A 21,840-nucleotide genomic window follows, 5' to 3' on the forward strand; every position below is an offset into this window, starting at 1 on the left:
CGAGCCCAGCCGGGCTTCGGCCCCGCAGCCCGAGCGCGCGGAAGACCCCAGGGACCGTGCAGCAGGAGTGCAGAGCGCACAGGGATTGCGTTTGCTTCCTTTCGCTTTTGTTTGAAATTGGACCTCTTTATTTTCTATTTGCAAAGAAGCAAAAACTGCATATACATAACTTGACAGCCTTGGGAGGACCCAAAAATTAGTGTCCTGAACAGGAGGTAAGTTTGCTTTTAACAATCCGGTGTAACTCCTGCATTTTCCGTCCCCTCCGCCCCCAGTCTTGAATCTTACAGTATTAATACCACCCCCATCAGATCTTCTTTCTTGTTAATGTTTGATCCTTATCTGACAGAAATAACCCCCAGTGTCACTCAGTGACCGTCAGCTTAAGCACTGACCGTCGGCTTAAGGTGGTGAAACGATGAAAACAAGATATGAAAAGGTCAACATCTCCTGGCAGACGCTCCTCCCGTTCAGCTGTGAGCCTTGCACAGGAGTAAAAACGTCTATTCAGGACCTTGGTGACCATGTTTTATTTTTACTTCGGCTTCATTGCAGTTACTTGAGAAAATACTTTAGGATGGTTCACTATATTTGATCTTTTTTGGATCCCTCATTTTTATTTTGGAGAATTTCAGTTCAGCAATCCTATTTCTATAGGAGACTCTCGGTAGTGGCCGCTGGGAAAGTTTAGGCAGACAAATGAATACAATGCTCTAAGTTAATTTCAGATAGCTGCTAGAACATATTATGTAATTAGAATGTGAAACTGTTACAAACATCTTCTACTCAAACCTAATAAGGGAACTTTAAAGCAGGTTAACTTTTAGTCTTTAAGATACTTCCGGGGTTGGAATTAGTTTTTCTTTCAAATCTGCATTGCCTTCACAAGAAAAGTCACCACTGCAAACAGAATAAGTTATTTTATTACAAGAACAAAACAGACTTGCTAACTTTTTGCCTAATTTCACCCATATTACAAATGCAAAGTATATATTATCATAGGATGTAAGTTACCAAACTTCAAACTATTGTGCATAAATGAAATAAACTCACAGAATTAGAAAGAACATTAAAGTATCTACAGTCTTTATAAATAGCGTAAAGTATATACCATATCTACAGAGTATAAACATGTGAAAATGAACTTCTTAAGGAGTAGTTACAGTGTTTTGAACAATTAAAAATATTAATGAGGGTACTCAAACACACAACCAACCAAAACCTTTATTTTTTCTCTTTTTTTAAGAAAAACTGTCGAGCTTCTTCCCAGGCCTGCTGAGGAAATCTGTTAGCCAGTTCAAGATAGTCTTGGGAACCAAGGCATTTTCCTGAGGGGGGGATAAAGAAGAGAATAGTAAACAGGTTAAAGTCTTCAACATTTAAGAAATGAAAATTATTCTGATATCTGAGTCAAAAATGGAGACATACATTTGAAAGAAACCATGATGCAAATTTCAGTAAAGGTAACTCACCTATATCTGAAGTATGAAATATATAATATGTATTTTAATTACAATCTCTTTCACGCTTCTAAACTACTCAGACATTAACCTCTAGGTAAAACATTATGAAAAACACTGTTTTTGGACTCTGGAGTAAGAAAATGGGAAAAATAAGTATGGTGAACAAAATAAAAGGACAGTTATGTATTCCATCCTTAAGTTAGCCTGGAAAGGCTATATCTGTACATAAACTTAATGGTTGTTTTCTAAAATAGTCTGTTTGATCTAAAACATGATTTTAGTTTAAACATAACTTTAATAAATGCTCAAATCTGGCATTCAGTTGCCCAACAAAGCAGAGGGAACTATCAGGAGCTTTACTGGCTACTGAAACAGTCTCCTGGTCAGCCAGTCATCCAGCAGTGAGGATTTGGAAACGGGAATTCTTCCTTAGCAATAAGAATGGGGTGTGTCAGAAGCTGCTTCACATTTAGAATTTAGAGGTTCACCTGGGCAATGAACTCAAAACATCTTGAAACATTTTATGGGGACATTCTAAGCAATAGGGGAACAGATGTCCAGGTGCAGACTAGCAACTTAGTGTGGCATCATTGTTTTTTAAAATCAGGTAAGCATATTATGAGCTGTCACCAGTATAGTGATGACTTTTCTAAGCAAAGCAGAGAACAGTTCCCCATTTGCTGTTTTGAAGATTAATCCCATAGTAATTGGGGAAAGCATGAAAGTCAGAGAAGATGATCCCTTGGAAAAGAGAGGTTGAAACCAAGCAGATAGAGGCAGCCCCTGGGACATGCCTGACAGATAGGCAGCAAATGGTGACTCATCCTTATGTCAGGAGGAAGAGGAAGAAAAAGAATGTCTATACTTCTTACTGGCAAAAAACAAAACAACAACAAAAAACAAACAAAAAACTGCTGTACAATTAAAAATAAACAGAAGATTTTTCTAGGCATTTTCAAAATTCAACATTTAAACCATTGTTTTTAAGATATAGTAACAAATTACTATTACAAATTATGATTTTTTTTCTAGCCTCTAACAACTTAAAAAAAGGCTGTGACTGAGTCAGGGAAGAAGTGAATTTGCACACTAATTCTGACTTTGGCAAATGGTACCAACTATGATGTTGACTTGAATTTCTAAAAAGGGGCATAGCTTTCTGTTTACTTGAGAGTGTCTGAGCCAATAAGAAATGACATTTTTTCATGATACTGTTACAGTTTGAGTTATATTCTCATTTATATACTTTTCAGCACCTGTCCATTGTAAAGAACTGTGAGACACACATACACCCTCTGCCCAGGGTGACCTTCTCCTCCCCCAAAGTGAGGGCTACTGAGTGGGTGCCCCAGAGGATCTTGCTGGGACTAGACCTCTGGCCACTTTAAAAAATTGGGGAAAGTCTGGATGAAGGTCTCATTAATCAGAGATGCTGACATGACAGTCAGACAAAGAGCAACTTGTACTTCTTAATAACAGTGTGGGTAGCAGAATATTTAAAAAAGTAAAAGTGCACTTGAAAATTCTACATCTCAACTGTGATCACAGGACTCACTTCAACAGAAATGCTACAGGGAAAAAAACATTTTTTAATAAATCTTTTGGCCCCTGAACTGTGCTCTTTCTTCATGTAAAACAATTTTACAATTTTTATTTTCAATAAAAAATTCAAGTGCTGGAATTTTAGGGGAACATATGGGCTACTATCAGTGACAATTTTATTCTGAACACGGGTAGGGAACTAAATGTATGTAATTTCAGCATTTATGTGAGTAATGTAGGCCTATATTAATGATCTGATTGTATCTTCTATTTTAAGGTAGGTAGCTCTTTAGTAATTATTCACCATTTATTATAACTTGTATGAGGTGAGTATAAATTATATAAAGATGTTTCATGCTTTTCTTTTACTTCCATGGATTTCTCTGTATATTCTGATACACTCATGTATGATGACAAAATCAATTTTTTATTCTCTGAAATATACTTGGTATCTGAACTTCAAATATTTCAGGTGATGTAATAAATTGATTTCTCTAACAGTTGCAAAGGGTGGAGTGAGAAATGTCCAGCTAACAAACACATAACATTTAATTTCAACAGAGACATACCTTTGGGCTGATAAGACTGGTTATCTGCCTGACCTGAAGTCTGTGCAAAATCCTGTGAGAAACGAGAAAAGTGTTTTTATATCAATGCTATGCATGGAGAACTTTGCTGAGAGTGGCTTTAAAAATGCCTCTGAATCTGAGATAGCTATTTTTACCATGAATACTTTGGAGCCCAAATATAAAAGCTAAAGAAACTGATGTTATGTAATTCAGGTTCTCATATTTAAATCAAATAATGATGACTCAAATCTAAATATCACCAACGGCCAGGTTGTTGCTGCTGTGGAATGTATAACTTTGTTTTATATCTAACAAACTGAATTCTTTAGCCAAATGCTGTCTTAAAATATTGACAGACTTTTAACATTAAACAAAACCCACAAGTATAAAAGCCCTTATGTATTCTGTAGCTGTTTTTTAATTGAAGTATAATTGACATACAATATCATATTAGTCTCAGCTGTGCAGTATAGTGATTCCATATTCATCTACATCTTGAAATGGTCACCATGATCTGTTTAGTTATCAGCTGTCACCATACAATCTTATTATTGACTGTATTCCCTACACTGTACGTTAAATTCCTATGACATTGATTTTATAGCTGAAAGTCTGTACCTCTTAATCCCCTTCATGTATTTTGCCCACCTTCCCATCCCACTTTCCAAACCACCAGTGCTCTGTATTTCTGAGCTTGTTTCTGTTTGCTATGTTTGTTTCACTTTTTAGATTTCATATATAAGTGAAATCATATGGTAATTGTCTTTCTCTGACTTCTTTCACGTAGTATAATATTCTTTAGGTCCATCCATTCTGTAGCTAAATCTTAAAGTCCAGCAATTTTACTCTTCGATGGAACATGAAAAAGGTCATCTATAATATGTGAAATTTCAGGAACCTAGGACAAACTGCTAGCTCTTATTTTTAATATTTTCTAGTAGTCACTAGAAACACAGGGGACCTTAAAGAACCATTTTAAACGAAAGTCCAATGTACTTTCATTCTCTTGAGCACAATAATTTATAGAAAAAAACCAAACTTGTTTTTAACATCCTATCCCAAATAAGCATTATAAGAAATTTCCATAGTTATTTATAAAATCTGTGCTAAAATATATGGTTAATGTATTAGATTTATATTAAATTATACTTAATTGTGTATTAACTATAATAGAGTCAAATTAGAAGTACTCTGAGATCAACACCAGATGAAAATACTATATATGATCCTTACTTTAGATTCTGGTACCATTTATATTTTTATAAATTGTTTTCCAAGCAGTTGAAAAAAATGTAAGGGACTAAGATGGTACAGCTACAAAACTGTCTTTGCTCAATAATCACTGTCTTGGTTGAGGCCTCTTTGTGCAGGCCACAAAAAGCTGCATGTCATCTCTCTGGAGGACCCTGTCCCCCTTTCCTCTCTTGCCTTAAACTTTTCTCCACAGCATTTAACACAATCTGACATACTATTTATTTTGCTCATTTATTTGTTTTTTGTTTGACTCCCCCAACTCTACATTTCAAGGCAGGAATTTGTATCTGTGTTGTTCGATGCTGTATTTCCAGTGCCTGGAGCAGTGCCCAGCACACCAGAGGCACTAAAAATTTACCTGTTGAATGAAAGAATGAATTTTAAGATCATGGTCTTAAAATTCTCTATAATGTATTTCCTGTTTAATCCTAAGGCTGTAAGAATATATGAAGAATCTTGATATGATGGTTATATAAAACTTCATTAAGATTTTAATTATTAACTATAAGATTTTTTTTGAATATATATATATACCCTACCTATAAATCTGAATATATTTGAAATTTTTTTTTGGAAACTGGAATCTAGACTCAAAAACAAACAAGTTGAAAACAAAACATTTCTAAGCATAATTGATCTAGTTTGTTTATTAGCTGATCATCTAGTAGAGGATAGTTTAAGAAATGTAAACCACTTCTCAGGTGAAGAAAGCCTGGGGGATTCTTTAGCCATCCCACCCAGCTGGGCACTGTTACGCCCTTTCAAAAGTGATACATGTGTGTTAGCCAGAATAAGGAACAATAACAATACAAAGTTCTGCTTTCTGTTTCATTATTATTATGAACAGAAAACACTGTCTATTAAGCATATGTGTGTCATGGAACAAACATGTACTGGCTTTAGGGTGCAACATTTGAAAAAATAATGGAAGATTTTCAGCAAATAATGTCATTGTGTAATGACAGAAAAGAAATAACACGATTAGCTATTAGCAAATGTTAAAGAATAACCAAACTGGTTCTCTATTGTCAGTTGACTGGGTTAATTTAGATGTGGAAATACTGCTTTGCTACAGTACTGATTCTGATTCGAGTCCTATAGAATTTCACTGGATCAGCAAAATATAAGGCCATAATTAAAAGTTTTAGATTTGAGAAAAAGCAACAAAATGTTTTTTTTTTCTTATGCACACACAGTCAGTGTGTCTGTATATATATATGAATATTTATTTAAAAATTTACAAATAAATTGCAGTTTTAATCTTTCTTCAGCAGTTATTATCTATTCCCTATAAATAGACAAAAAGCAAGATGAAGTAACAGTTAAAGCCTTAAAGAAGTCTTTTAAAAACATTTCCTTAGTACAGGCTTAACTGGAAAAATACCTTTTTCTTGAAATCCTCCAAATAGAAATATATGCAATACTCAAACCCCAGTTTTACTATCATGACAGTCAAGCACATAAATAGGTGAAATTTTGGGGTAATGTGGATGGCAAGGGTAAACAGCTGGTTCATTTTTATTTTTCAGTCTCATTAGCTTTCACACAGAGTCAGAGAATTTGGCATAAATACAGAAGGTACCTGAATAAACGTGGCCAGTAGAACACAGCTCATCTCTTGCTCCAGAATGATCTTGTTCTGAAGGTTGTTGTAACAAGCAGCGATAAGTGACGGGAAGAGCACTTTGATCAGCCGTGGGTCACTGAAATACTGGAACGGCAGCTGGCAGAGCTTCTGCAGTACTGTGGGGTGGCGGCCGGACTGCACGATGACCTGCGACAGAGGAGGAACCCCAGGTCAGCTGCCGTGGAGCCCTGGCCTGACACATGTCCCGCTTCCTCAGCCTGCAGTGCCAGCAAGAATCACGGAAGACGTGCTGAGGAAGTGTAAGGAGGAAAGAAAAACACTCCTGACTCCTTATCAGAGCTTAATTTAAGTGATATTTGAAAGGAGCAGAAAAGAAAGAAATCTCATTTCCTAACTTAAGGAAAAGATGCCCAAAGTTCTATATCCATTTAAAAATTCTTATAATCCACGAGGAACCATGGATTCATCATGGAGAGAGGATGCCCACGAAATGGATTTAGGATACGCACTACTTTAACACAGTGCCTCACCCTTCACTCTTCCCCTTAAAGCAAAATAGCCATATTCCTTAAAACCTGCCAAGAGCTCACTCAGAAGATACCCTCTCCTATACCCTCCCACTGCAGTCTTCCCCTACCCTAGCTCATGGAATATACTGAACACAGATCAGTTTATTCCATATGCAGACAAGCCCCTGGAAAGAAAAAAAGGGGTTTGTTAGGGGAATGGGAACAGTTTCAGCCAAAAAAAAAAAAAAAAAAAAAAACACAGCTCCAAAAGTTCCTTCCTCCGATCCATACAGCTTATCTGTGTTTCCATCAGTACCATTGAGTCTAAAAGGAGAATTGTTTAGATAAACGAGACTGTTGTCCTAAAGCAGTCTAGGTTTACAACTGTGTACATTTTAAGAAATGGGGCAATGCAATTAATGGGCTTGCAGGGAAGCCCTCCGAACTTACTCCCTAGGCCTATATGATAAACTAAGAAACGTCAAAATCAGATCTGTTTCAAGTAACCTTGATTAGACTGTTCTAATATAAAAGAGCTGGGTGACCCAAAGCCCCACTTCTTGGTATAGGAAGAAGCTCATGGAAGGTTAGGAACACTGTAAAATCTAAGGTCAAGACTGTAAATTGTACTTGGAAAAACACAATTTTACAGGTACACACCCAGACAGGACTGCATTCAAATTAAAACCAGAAGGACAGAATGAAACAGCAGAGGCAGGAGAAACATAAATTATAGGGATTTACAAGTTTTCAAAGTACTTTTAACAATACTTTAAGAACACACTCTCAGATGATAATGCAGTTTGGTTTAAGAACAAAATCAACAAAGTAATAGTTCACATATTTTAGTTCAATAGCTAAAATGACATCAAAAACCTTTAGAGAATGTTGATAGGGACTTGTTAATACCTTCAAATCCAGCAGGAATTTTAAAGACTTGCAGTGTGACAATTCAGCACATGGCTACGGGCTGCCATCCCTGACACTGGCTGAGAAAAATGTGCCCCTATCATCCACTTTATTGATAAAGCATTTACTTAAATCTTTATTTTAATTATTAGCTACAAATTTTGTCGCACAGCCAAATGATCATCACTTTAGAATTTATAATGATACCATTATTAGAAGCCTCTTTCCCCCTCTTTGGACAAAAATTAAGAACAAGTTTTTTCTTTGGAACTTCACTGTTAAAATGCTATTACTGGAAGACTCCCTAATTGAAAAGATATTAAACTGGACAGTCTGGCTGGCACAGGCACAATGTTAAACTCAAAGATGGCGATTCCTGGTTCCTGGTAAATCAGCACAGAACATGAGAGCTTAACCGTAACTTATTCCACCTGGACTCCTGACCCTCACTGGGGAGGGGGGGTCAGTCCCTTGGGGGTCAGTCCCCTCTGGGAACAGAGCTGGCTATGAGTTGCCTGTTGAAAAAGTGAGTTTACAGAGGTCACCAGCAGGGTAGTGAGATGCCCTGTCAGAGGCCACTATCTTTAAGTCCCCTGACCGCAGAAGACACAAGTGGAGGTAGGCGGTTTGGGTGCCTGGGGGTAAGGAGTTCTACCCACAGGACCACCCAAGACAGGACGTAGCCAGACTACAGTCAGAGGTCTGCGAGGGGTGCCGCGAGCTACCCCCCTGGCTTGGCAGTGAGCCAGAGGACGACATCTAGTTAGCACTGTCCCTCAAATCACATTTCGGACATTGTGGGGAGACAGCACGAGGAAGCCCGGAAGGGGCCAACCCGCAGCACCGAGGCTCAGCAGGTGAGACGACTCCTGGGTGAGGCCGGCGGGCTCGGGCACAGGTGAGCAGTCAGCTGAGTTAGGTCAGGTACTTCCTGTAGGGGCAGGGAAGCAAGGCTGGGGATGCAAACAGCCTGACCTCAATGCTCAGGGCCTTGGGGACAAGGAGAGAGTTGCCTGAGAGGCTTCTGACAGGTTAGGGGATGAGGGCAGGACTCAGTTTTATTTCATCCAGTCACTCAGTCCCAGGCCTTAGGGGGGAGTCAAATGTCACTTGGGACGGCTTAAGCTGTCCAAAATCAGTAGAAAGTTAACAGGGAGTCATCACAGGACATGAACGTCTTGCTGAATGAAAGAAACATATGTAAGAGAAATCTCCTACCATATGATGTCAGTATGTCTCTCTATATACCTTCCTCTTGGAGTTGCAACTAAATCAGTAACTGATCTGTCACCTTTGTCCGGACAAAGGCCTAAGGTGGCACCACCCTGAACCTGGCCAGGCCACCTGCCCTTTCTTTCAGGGCACACAGGTCAAAAAGTATTTTCACAGAGCCCCTTTCCCCACCACTGAACCAAGGAAGGATGTGACCGGCCTGTAGATTTCTTTAGAGGCCATAGTCATCAGACAACAGGTAGGGAGCTGGTGTAGCCTCAGTAGTAATGAGAAACCTCCTCTCAAACATTTTGTCCATTTTCAGATGCAGACTAGGACTCCAAGGAAACCAAGAGAACTTCTAGCAACTCAGATCAAAAAGGACTTCCCTGGTGGCTCAGACGGTGAAGCATCTGCCTATAATGTGGGAGACCCAGGTTCAATCCCTGGGTCGGGAAGATCTCCTGGTGAAGGAAATAGCAACCCACTCTAATATTCTTGCCTGGAAAATCCCATGGACGGAGAAACAGTCTACCAGGGTTGCAAAGAGTTGGACATGACTGAGCGACTTGATTTTCCCTTTCACTTTCAGATCAACAGTGACTGAAACTGAACTTGCCTCTTGCTCCTGGGTGTGATTCTAAAATACATACTAACTACAGAGCTAGGAGATCTGAGTTCTGGCCTTTACTCTAGTCACCAACTAGTTGTGTGACCTAAGCAAACTGTTCAGTTGTTTGGGGTTTTAAATTTTTTTTTTTAAGTATACTTTTCAATGAAGCATAATGCATATCCCCTTTAAGTTAAAAGCCTGATTTTTCACAAAGTGAACATACCTGTGTTAGTGTGAGTCGCTCAGTCGTGTCTGACTCTCTGTGACCCCATGGACTATAGTTTGCCAGACTCCTCTGCCCATGAAATTTTCCAGGCAAGAATACGGGAGTGGGTAGCTCTTCTCCAGGAGATCTTCCCGACTCAGGGATGGAACCTACGTCTCCTGCATTGCAGGCAGACTGTCTACTGTCTGAGCCAGTAGCACTCAAATAAAGAAAAAGAACTGGGTCTTTTATATACTCTTTCTCACTGAGAATTAGATTCCCGCATTTTGAATTTAAGACAAGTCACACTGAAACTACTTGACTGTATCAGAACATGAGACAGCACTTCAAGGCCTTCTTGGACACGTTCTTGGTCATCCTCTGGAGAGAATTCTCCTTTGGGCTTCTAAGCAATGGCCAGCAGGAGTAGTTCCACGGGCACTGAAGAAAGGCACCTTTTACCTGTACGCCCTGGCACTCACTACCTTTTTTCTTCACTGGCAAGGGGTTGGGAGAAGGAATAGGGAGAGGGTAAGAGAGGAAGTGGGTGAGAGCCCCTCACTTCCTTTTCTTCTTGGAACTATCAACAATTCTGGGAAGAAGGGGCTTTTTGGAAAAGGAAAGTTGCATGCTGCCAATGTGTGCTATAGCCTTGGAAAGAGGGCCAGGAGGATCTGAATACCGGCACTAAAAAGACATCTGGGAAAAAAATAAAAATAAAAGGAATCTGGAGTAGACAAGTGGGACATGTTGATTCTTTCATGTGCTGATCCCTGGACACCCACTAAGCCTTAATCTTTGCATTTCCTACCAAATGAAGTATATAACTGGGTGCCCCAATTGAGGAAGCCAGAAGAGAGCTCTAAATTCAGTGGCCATTTACTGAATACTTCCGGTGCCAAATGCTGAAGGGGACATGGAGAGGAGTCAGGCCTCATCTCTCAGGGAGATGAGGTATGTCCACGAAGGACAATAATACAGAGAAGCCTGGGTCATCAGAGAGGGAAGGATAAGGTACTGGGGGATCCCATGGGAGGGAGAGATTACTCCTAACTAAGGTAAGGAAGGCTGCACTGAGCAGGTGGGTTGGACCTTCAAGGTTAGATCAGATCTGAACGCCTAGAACTGTAGGTGGAGGAATTTCACGTGGAGAGAAGAAACAACCTAGATTCAGTGCCAGCCCGTCTTCATCTGCTCAGGCTGCCATCACAGACTACCTTAGACTAGGTGGCTTAAATGACAGGAATTTGTTTTCGCACAGTTCAGAAGCCCAGACGTTTGAGATCAGAGTGCTGCAGGTGGGGTTCTGGTGGGGGCTCTCTTCCTGGTTTGCACACTGACACCTCACAGCGTCATTATGCGGCCTTAGTGAGTGTGCGTGAGGCCACCAATCCTATTACACTAGGACCCACCCTTGTGACCTCATTTGACCTTAATTAACTCTTAAAAGTCCTATCTCCAAGGACTGTCACACTGGGGGTTAGGGCTCAACATATGAATTCTGGGGGAATACAATTCAATCCACAGCTCAGGTCCGATTCCTTGTCATCCCTGGCCAGCATGAAGTATCATTAGCAGGCTACCCTCACTAACCTGATGTATTTTAGAAGTGCCTGGGCCAGTTGTCTCTCAGAGGCCACAAGCATGAATCTGCAGGCTCAAGGGAGCTTGGTATTAAGGAGCCCTGGCTCTGACTGGTTAACTGGTTTGAGCCATAGTGTTCTTTCAATGAAATAGAGGCAGATGGCAGCCTTCAGGGTTTAGAGGATCAAAGAAAACCGCGTCTGTGATCACAATGTAAAAGGTAATGTTAGTTAGGAGCCTTTGGTTAGCTCACCAGTTCTGCTGCCCTGAGTCTCCTCCTGCCGGATCTGGCTTCCCTACACTCGCAGAACCAGAAGTCCCCTCCCAGTGTGTGAGGCCTAACGAGTGCTTTCTGTCGTCCTGCCCCTGCCTCTCCGTAAGGGCTGCTCATCAGAACAGGGCGCCTGGCAGCAGCGGGCCCTGCTCTGCCTGGGACTCATCAGCAAGCTTCATACCACCTGGGAAGCCATGCCGCGGCCTCCCCCTGGCCCTGCCTCCACAGGAGAGAGCTGTGCAAACAGGCTGGGGATGCCAGCCAGGATCTTGTGGTGGCGGGGTAGGAAGTGCATTCTGACAGCTCTGAAAAGAAAATCCTAGCATAAGCACGATCCAAGAAACACAGGTAAGTGGTACAGAGAAACAGTCTTAAGCTTAGTCTGTGTGTGTGTGTTGGGGCTGTTGTGCCAGATCTGTCAATCTGAAAACAGCAGGAAGGGCCAGAGCTAATAAGGCTGGTGTTGTGGGCTCCTGATTCAGACCCAGGAGGAGCTTCCCTCCAAGCACTTAAGGAAATCCTTAAGCCCAGGAAGCCTTCCCAGGCAGCATGGCCAGAGATTGCCTCTGCTTTTCAATGCAAAGACAAGGCAGCAGCTCTTATATTGTAAATTGTGTGAGCAGCTTAATTCCTAGTTCCAGAAGGGCAGGAACTGTTTCCTTTTCTGTCCTCCCCTGCTCTGCTAGAGGGCTGGGTACCTCAGAGTTACTGGAATGAACGAATCAAAGTGACACAGGGTCCCTAGTTAACGCATTCTTCTGTACCTTGCCTTGGGGGAGAATCATACCAAGATCTCTTCTCATGGGGTACAGATGCCATTTTCTGAAGCAGGTCTCCAGTTCACAACATCTTAGGTCTGCTCAGCTAGTCCCTTGCCATAGATTGAAGGTTTGTGTGCCCCCCTCAATTCTTATGTTGAAATCCTAATCCTCATGTGATGGCATCAGGAGATGGGGCCTTCAGGAGGTGATTAGATCATGAGAGTGAAGCCCTTGTGAATGAGATTAATACCTTCATAAAAGAGACCCCAGAGAGTCCTCAAGTCCTCTTTCTGCCTTGTGAGGATATGATGAGAAGCTGGTAGTCTGTAACTTGGAAGAGGGCCCTCCCCAGAACCCTGATCTTGGACTTCCAGCCTCCAGAACAATGAGAAACAAATTCCTATTATTTTACAAGCTACCCAGTCTATGGAACTTTGTTACTGCAGCCTGAACTAAGAATCCCTAAAGAATGGATTCTGTGATCATTCGTCTGCTCCCCTAGAAGGAAATTGAGCTTGAGACTCTCAGCATCCCAGGTGGGGCTCCCTGGCCTGGTTATAAGGAAAGGAAAAAAAAAACCCTCCTCCTTTGTGGGTAGTGGGGTGACACTGGTCTCTCACTTGATGTGAAGGAATCCAAAATTGTCTAGACAACAAAATTGCCAGTTGTGGCTTGTTGTTCATTCACTAAGTCATGTCTGATTCTTTGCGACCCCATGGACTGTAGCACGCCAGAACCTCAGCAACATCCAACACAGCAGAAAGCCTGTCACTGGCGGAGACGGTACACAGTAGTCTACGAAGCCCCTCTATCTACATCATCTCAGGCTCTCAACTCCCTTGAGGGGGGCAGACACGGATGGCTATACTCTTTTATAAGAAGAGCTCTGAAACTCGGAAAGTTTGAGAGACTTGTTATAGGTCCACTGGCCAGTCATTTATGGAGCTGGGCCTGGAAAACTCTTCTGAGTCTGAGAGCTGGCTTCTCTCTCGCCTCTCAGGCCCGTCCAGGGCTATCACACCCGGGGGGCTGCCCCTTCCTAGGCAGAGGGGCTCTCTGTCGCCAAGCCCTGAGCTCGTTCCAATGACTGGCTGCCAGCCAGCTTCTCACACAACTTTGCCAGCCCAGATGAAGAGGAGGATGACATACTGCCATTCTAAACAGACTAAACCAACTGACATATACAGATTAAACCAACACAAAAGACCTTTCTTCAAAAACCTATATTCTGCTTGGCTAGGTATCAAATAGCCAGTTCTTGGCTATGTTCTAAGCTGTGCCAAGGGTTTGTCTCAAACTATCAGACATAAGAACTTGAAAGAGAGGATCGGTTGGTGATGGGGCTAGATTCTCAGGAGTGAACTGTTGGAACATGCAACTTCTAATGAGGACCCTCTTGTGATGGTGATGTAATTAGCTGCCTTCTGGATTTTGCGTACAAAATCACAGACCAGGCGTTGTTTTTGAAACAACCACTATCACCTACGATGTCTTTATAATGCTAATCCTTGGTATGACCTGAAGAGTTTTTCCCAACAGCTAAATTTCAGGAAGGAAAAAAAAAGGAAAGTGGAGGTAAGCTACTGAGTATGTATGCATCTGGTCTAGAAAAGCAGTTGGCCTGGGCAGTCTGCGTTTTTCAAATCTGTGAAATGACAACTGCCGTAGTCACTTCAAAGATCCCAAGGAGAGTGGCTAGAAAGGCCTCTGGGGGCTCTATCATGTTATGTAAATGGAAAACAGCCTGATTCTCCTCACCCAGAAGGCCCCCTTCCTCCAACTGTGACCACCTGGAATGCAGCCAAGAACCAGGAAGTGAGCAAGCAGGCTGCTGAGCAGGCAAACCAGTTCATTCATCAAAACTCTGCTGAGCATCCGCTCTGGCCAAGTGCTAGGCAAGGCTGGGGAGCGGGGCAGTGAATGAGTCAGAGGCACCCCTGCCCTCACAGAGTGCCCAGTCTGTCCACAGAACCCACGTCAATTATTTAAGCTAAGCTCTGCAAGCTCCAACTCAGCCTACCAATTCACATTTCAGAAGCAAGTCTAACAAAAGTGGACTGGAACCAGCAAATTAGGAGACTGCTGGAGACAGAGAGAAGCACCAGCTAACACTAATAAGTGAGGGGGTGGGAATTAAAATTATTTCAAGAAGAAATAAGAGTTGAGAAAGTTGCCTGGAATCATTTAGTATAAATGGTTGGCCTTGAGTGACATTACTGTACTGTAGTAACACATATTATAACCCATGACCTTCTCTTAGTACTCTATACTTAAAAAATTTGCTTCACATACATGATAATGCTCATGTACTTGATACTATAGTAGGTATTCATTTCTTAAGGCATCAAAAATATATATTAGTATGATTTAAGTTTAAGAAATAAGAGACCAAAATTTTAAAAATGAACACAAGTAGTTAATGTTAAATAAATATTGTGTTTTAAAGGTAAGTTTAGTCCTCTGCAAAATTCACTTATATGGGAACAGCTCTCTCCCTGACCATACCAAAACCATAACACTAAATAACAGAAATAAACTAGAAAAAGGTTCTGTGGGGCAGTTTCTTGGCCCCTTTCTAAATCCATCCATCCAACTATCCCTCCAAGCATCTTAGATATAACCATGGTGTCCTATAGCAAAATCTCCATCTCTCCAGAATTCACCTACATTCAAGGAAGCAAAATAGAAAGTGGTTACTTTCTGTCTTATCTTCTTTATACTCTGTGAATCCTGCTAATTTTCCTAAGATCTAACAGTGATCTTAAATTTCTCCCTTATTTAGGAGAAGGCTTTGCATTTTATTTTTATTTTTTTTCCTTTCAGAATGCCCTCTGGCAAGCTGCTAACTGCTTAGATCGCTGGAAGCTCAGTCCCATGTCTGCCATGGACCGGAAGACAGAAACACACATATGGCCTGTCTGGCTCCAGAAGCATGAGCAGTTGTTCAGGCAAAGACAGGCTGATGTGAGTCTCCAGTTTTCAACACTGTGGGAACAGGGGTTATGTCCTTTTTATTCACTGCTGTGTCCCCGGTGTGTGGCAGAGTGTCTAGTACTGTGCCTGACAAATCACAGGTGCTCTATAACCAGCTGGGGAATGAATGAATGAGGACTGAGCTTTGGTGTCGAAACCTGACTCCAGGGGCCTATACATACCCACCACCACACCAGAGCCCTGAGCCTACTCTTCCCAGGGCTTTCAAGGTCCTCAGAGTCGCTATCTTTGGACTTACAAGAACAGCCGACTCAGTCCCTCAGGCAGCACCCCATCGACTCCAACAGTCTCTGGGCACAAAAGTCTGGAAAGCAGGGGCAGGTGGGGCATGGGTAGGGACAGCAAGACTTATGAGCTGGTCTGTCAAGCCCAAGGCCAAACCACCTCCATCAGCCAGGCTGGTAGGGTGAATGGAGTACGAGATCAGACAGCAATGGACACAAATAGTTAAATCTCACCAAGGAGAATTCTTTATGCCTAGGAATTCTTGTTTTGCTTTTTCCCTTTTCTTGTCAGAGACAAGATGTCCTCAACAAAGGGGCAAAAAATAGGTGTCTAGACATCTAAATTCATTATAAGAGACAGCCGAGAGGGTCTGTAAATCATTGGAACAAAGAATATTTTTCTAGCAGAGCAGAAACAAAGTAGTTGTTGCATTCCTCCCTGTGAAACTGGTCCTGCTACAAGGCTGGCGTGCAGGGGGCAGCAGTCCTAGTGGCCGGGCCAGGGCAGAGGCCAAGCCTCTCTGTCCACAGTGTTCTCTGACAAGTCCCATCACACCTGACGCCCAAGCCCAGGAGAGGAAAGATATGACAGCAGGGGCCTTGAGGCCAGTGACCTCTATGAATCACATAAAGAAAAAGGTATGTCCCAAACACCCCCACCCACACACCTTGTTTCTCTGATCTGATGCCCTGGGGGTAGAGTAGGCTGGGCACTGAAATGGCTTTATTTAAATATCACATGAGAAAAATTTGAAGAGTCTGTCCACATACATAATCAAACCAAATTCGGGGCAGAGAAAAAGATTCCCTTGGCTAGTGCTGCAAACACATTCCTCTCTTCCCAAACTTGCTTCTGCTGTAAGATAGATTTCGAGGCTGAGATTAAGTGCAGAGATCTTGGCAGACGGTGTGGGAGGCAGGCCCTTGGAGCACTAGCCTTCTTCCTGGTGGTCCAGGGATTCATTGCTGTCTAGCGCCCGCCGAGGGTCGAGGAGGAAAGAGAGAGAGGGAAGAAGGAAAGGAGGCAGGGAAGCAGTCAGGGGCAGGAGGAGAGGTTAAAGCCAGTATCTAGGGGCTGGGCCTTGCAGAGGCTCTGGAAACCAGGTGATCCTACAGAAACGAGGGCTTTCCTCATGCAGCGAGGGGCGGGGTGGCTGTCCTGCAGTGTCCCTCCAGGGAACCTGGGTGACAAGGCCCCTGACGTGTGCCCCCTGCTTCCTACGGGTGACAGGCTGCTTGCTGAGTACTGCTGGCAGAGGGGTGCAAAGAAGGCTTCTGGGAAGGTGCCCCCCTCAGACACCACCCTGCTCCTGTGAGGATGAGCAATGCTATATAACCAGGGACACCAGCTCCCATCCTGGGGCTCCACTGCAGAAGTCCTGAGGCCTATCTCCCCATTCTCTACATCCTGAGTGGACTTTCAGACACAGCTTGAACATCTCCTCCTCCTGCTAGTAACATTAGGGGTTCCTCATCATCTCTGAGAGAATAAATCCCTAAGACCTACCAACTGCATGTAGGTCTCAGCCCGGGCAGCTTCTTCACCCTTAACTTGTCTTCTCTCCACTACCTCCTAACCTACAGACAGAAGGAACAGCTTGCCGTTCCCTAAAACTGCCAGGCCATTTTACATCTTAGTAAGATCCCCTGGAGAAGGGAATGGCTACCCACTCCAGTATTCTTGCCTGGAGAAACCCGTGGAGAGAGGAGTCTGGCGGGCTATAGTCCATGGGTTCACAAAGGCTTGGACACGATTGAGTGACTAAGCGTGCACACACACCTTTGCTCACGGTCTTTCCTAGGCCCAGAATGTCTTTCCAACCTTGCTACCTGGTAAGTATCTATTCCACCTCCAGAGAGCAGCTTAAGCACCACCCCCACTGTGAAGTATTTCTAAATGAAGCTCAGGCACCCATCCAGCTTTGCTTATTGATCGTCTCTCCCTTTCCTCCCAGAGTATCAGCAACCAGAGAGCAGGGACTTAGTCTGTTTTGTTTCTCTTGGTCTCCTGGGTGGCTAGAACAGTCGCTGGACCATCACAGGCAGTTGTTAAATGTCTGTAGAAGGAAGGAATGAGCCTCAGCACCAATAGCACTGCCCCTAGGCTCTGGGTTCCACAAGGACAAGATCGGGGCTCTATTCATTTCTGCATCCTCCAGCACTTGGTTTGAGATGGAGTGGGCATTTAGTAAAAGCTGGTCACTGAGAGAAGGAAAGAATGATGAATGCTCATATGGACACAAAGCTCATGATACTGGCATTTCCCCAAGAACAAGTCACCTCTAGCCTCTGTTCCATGTTAGAACTTCTTTTTCCTTCTTTCATGTTGTCTATTTTGTGAGAAGAGTTACCTTTTAAATGAAGCATGTTCTAAATTCCCTTCAAACACATCTTGCAGCACAAGAAGGTTGGCCTAGATTCTCTTAAACACTTGGCTAAGCCTAAAAGTCATGGATTCTATAATTTGTCAAGGACTATACCCATAAGTGCTCTTTTCATTTTAATTTATGTTTGAGAAAAAACTTTGTCTAAAGAGCACAGACCTTGGAAATGATACAGACCCACCATACTGTCATACATTTGAGGGACCTCTTTATTTTGGATTTTTTTTTTTTTTTACTTGAAGTATCTATGTTGCACCTACCACAAGGTAGGGGGTGGGGAGAGGAGGGAGAAGACTGGTCACAAAAAGTCCTAGATCTTGTGTCAGGAGGTCTGGCTCTAGGGACTTGAGCAAGTCCTTCTCTTGTCTGGCAATGAGGAGAGCTGGACTAGATGATCTCTGAAGGCCTGTGAACTTGCAGAAATAATATAAGCCTGTGTTACAAGGTTTCACACACATGAGCACCTTTTGGTGATTATACTTGCACAGACACTACATTTAAATATGGTGAAAATAGCTTAGGATATATTTTTTTCTTAAGAATGAATGAAAAGTCTTCACACAAAATACGCTCTCCTCATATTCTCAACTATACTGATTTTGAACTTGGGTCAAGCCTTGCTCACTACAGAGCCTTTGGGTGGTGTGAGAATAGCAGAGTTAATAAATGCAGAGCACAGCCTGATAGATTTTCTGATCACATCCCAGCAGCAGCCAAAGAGCATGGATGCATTCCACAGAGCACTTATGGGCTCGCCAGCACCAGTCTATGACAATTTTATTTAATCATAAAAAATATAATAGTAGTCAAATCTTTTTGTAGTTTTAGTTTACTGCTTTCTCAAGTGAAATAAATGGTCTCTCAGATTTCTTTTGCTTTCATCTCTCTGTTCTAAGTACAGTAGGATAAGGTTCCAATTAAGGTCCATTAAATGCTCACATTGATTCATGTGAGGCATTTTCCAGTTTCTTTTCCTAACACCATCTCAGGGCACCTCTGAGTTATTTCTGTGGTGTGTTTTCAGTTTAGCAGTTGCCCATATAGAAGAGAGTTATTTGGGTGTGAGGTCTCCCTTCCTCTTATTTCTGCAGCCCCAAATGGTGAGCAGAGATTCTCCTCCACTGCCTTTCAGACAAGCCTATGTTTATTACCTGTCAGGTATGTCTGGCTGAACCACGCATGCCCCTTGGGGCGGGGAGCTGGCAGCTGGACAGGGCCACACTGGCCCGCCCAGACCTCCCTTGGCAGCTGTGCTGGGGCAGCGCGTCGAGTGGCAGCTGAGAGCCCTACAGGAGGTCCTCCTCAGGCTCCTACATCCTCTGGGTCCACGAAGACACACAGAGTTCTCTTCAGCTTTCTCAACAGACGGGGACACAGGCTCTGACAGCAGAGATGGCCTATTTAAGGTGGTATCAAGCGTCAGAGCTGACCGAGTGGACACTCCAAGGATCTTCCCATTAAGAGCAGGGAGGTGGAAGGCAGACATTTCAGTCACATCACAATTAACTTTTGTTCAGGCCCAGGGAAGGTACTAATTTTACACTATGCTCATGACCTAATTTAATCTGCACAACAACCCTCTGAGGTGCTATCAGTGTTATCTTGATTTAAAGAAACTGGCACCAGGAAGCTAAGGGTTTTGACCAGGATCACAGAGCTGGTAAGGGGGGTAGCTGTGACCAGAACACAGGGCACCTGGCTCCAGAGCCCACAATCCTCTCATCATGCTAGAAACACACACTGCCAGTGCCTTAAAGCAGAGGCCAGCTCACGGCTACCATGACAGAACTCCTACACACTGGGTTCTTTGACGAGATATGCAGACCCAAGGTGCACGATCCCAAAGGAACTATATACACATGAAGAAACTTAAGAAAAATATTTTAACCCCCTCTCCCCCCGAAACTTGCTATTACAATGAATGACATGGTGATTTGGGGGTCTTTAAGTACAGATTTTCCTACAGTGTACGGTTTCAGAGTGGAACACACATATCCAAAAGACTTTCTGTGACATACGCCACCAACTTGACAAGCAAATATCTGAAAGACATCCCCTCTCATAGCTGAGAGTCAAGCAAACCTGGGGTCTGTGTAATAAAGACGACATTTAAAAAATAATTTATTTGGCTGTGCTGGGTCTTAGTTGCAGCGTGCGGCATGTGGGATCTTCATGGCCTCTTCAGTTGTGGTATGCCAACTCTTAGTTGCAGCATGTGGGATCTAGTCCCTAGACCATGGATTGAACTTGAGGTCCCTGCATTGGGAGCGTGGAGTCTTGGCCACTGGACCATCAGGGAAGTTTTGAGGATGACATTTAATCATTACAACAATTTCCTGTCTCTATGTTATAGCTTAGGGGAAACAACACTCAGGATAACCTGCCCAAGTTTATCACTCAAGTGAGAGGTGGGGCTAGGACATGGACTTCAGTCTGCCTCCAAAGCTTTCTCTCACACACTGCTGTTTCCTCAAACACAGGATATGCCAAACCTTAAACACAGTGGTTTCCTTCAGATCTCAGAACTACTCGCTCCAGCAAAAACAAAACTAAGATGTTTCTCTTAGCATAAATTCAAATGTAACTAACTTACCATGCCAAAGAAATGGCTCTTAAATTTTTAGCTAAAAGTCAGTTTAGGAGGTTTGGTCACTAAAGCAGAAGTGCTGTATTCTTTAAAATCTGGGGCCATTTTAACCTTCTCTACAGTATAATGTCTAGAAGAGATACATTATCTCAATATCCAATAATTCATTTAACAAATATTAAGTAATTACTATGTGCCAGACACTCCTGTAGGCACTGCAGACAAAGACTCTGTTCTTGACATACTAACACTTTAGTAGCATGGGGTGGGAGAGGGGAGACAGACAAAATAAGTGTTGGGGTGGGCAATAAGTATATGAATAAAAATACAGCTAGGTAAAGGTGAAAACAGGAACCATGGGGCTGATTTCAGATACTATGTCAGGAAAGGCCACTCTGATAACATGACAACTAAGAAAAAAGCCTTTGAAAATCACCCCCCACCCCGCCCCCGCCACTCCCCAGACCATGCTGATTTCTGGGGGAAAAGATTCCCAGGGAGAAAGCAGTAAGAACAAAGTTTTGAGAGGTGTTTTTGCAGAACAGTAAGGAGACCAGCGTGGCTGCTAGAACATTTGTGATGACTACATTTAGAAATGAAAACTATTAAATTCAAGCACCTATACTGACCTGGACATGACTTCTCACTTCATCTTTCTATACATTTGTCTTCTGTCAGAGCTGGAAGGGTCCTTGGGAGCACCCAGCCTAATTCTTTTGACAGACAGGAAAGTGAAGCCCAGAGAAGGGCAGCGACTTGCCCAGGGTCACAGAGCCGCATAGTTGTGAGAAGACCTTACCTTCTGACTGCTGTCCCAGTGTTTGTTCTATGATGTCGGGCTTTTACTAAGATCTCCTACGTCAGAAGAGGTGTTTTCTCTGTGATTACAGAAGTCTTTACAGTCTATCTCAGTGATTTAAAAAGGTACCCTTTAAGTCTGAACACGAAGGCAGGCTCAGAAAAAGTTAGTTTTATGATTGGTCATTAGTTAAACTTTGATAGAATATTCTTTCTGGCCTCATTTTCCACACCAGTAGAAGACTTCCAAGTGAGCCAAGGATGACTGGACATACACCCCTCAGCTGGCGGCAGTGTTCAGCCTTGGACCTTGTTCACAGGACCTGGTTTGGGTGCCTGGGACTAGGGTGCTGACGGTTCATTGTTTGGC

The 21,840-nt window shown here is 42.9% G+C and overlaps 1 protein-coding gene across 2 annotated transcripts in view; it reads right to left on the reverse strand.

Annotated features, from left to right (window-relative positions):
• Window positions 1-321: 321 nt before the first annotated feature.
• The window catches only part of SCAPER (S-phase cyclin A associated protein in the ER), a 398,005-nt gene continuing 376,486 nt past the window's right edge, over window positions 322-21,840 (reverse strand). For both annotated transcript variants that reach the window (XM_065906683.1, XM_065906682.1), the window contains exons 30-32: window positions 6,411-6,602; window positions 3,575-3,626; window positions 322-1,328 (exon numbers count right to left, since the gene is read on the reverse strand). In XM_065906683.1, the coding sequence (XP_065762755.1) occupies window positions 1,225-1,328; window positions 3,575-3,626; window positions 6,411-6,602 (348 nt within the window). In that variant the 3' untranslated portion in view covers window positions 322-1,224. The remainder of the gene's footprint in view (window positions 1,329-3,574; window positions 3,627-6,410; window positions 6,603-21,840) is intronic.

The sequence above is a fragment of the Muntiacus reevesi genome, chromosome 15, assembly GCF_963930625.1.
Source record: "Muntiacus reevesi chromosome 15, mMunRee1.1, whole genome shotgun sequence".
NCBI lineage: Eukaryota > Metazoa > Chordata > Mammalia > Artiodactyla > Cervidae > Muntiacus > Muntiacus reevesi.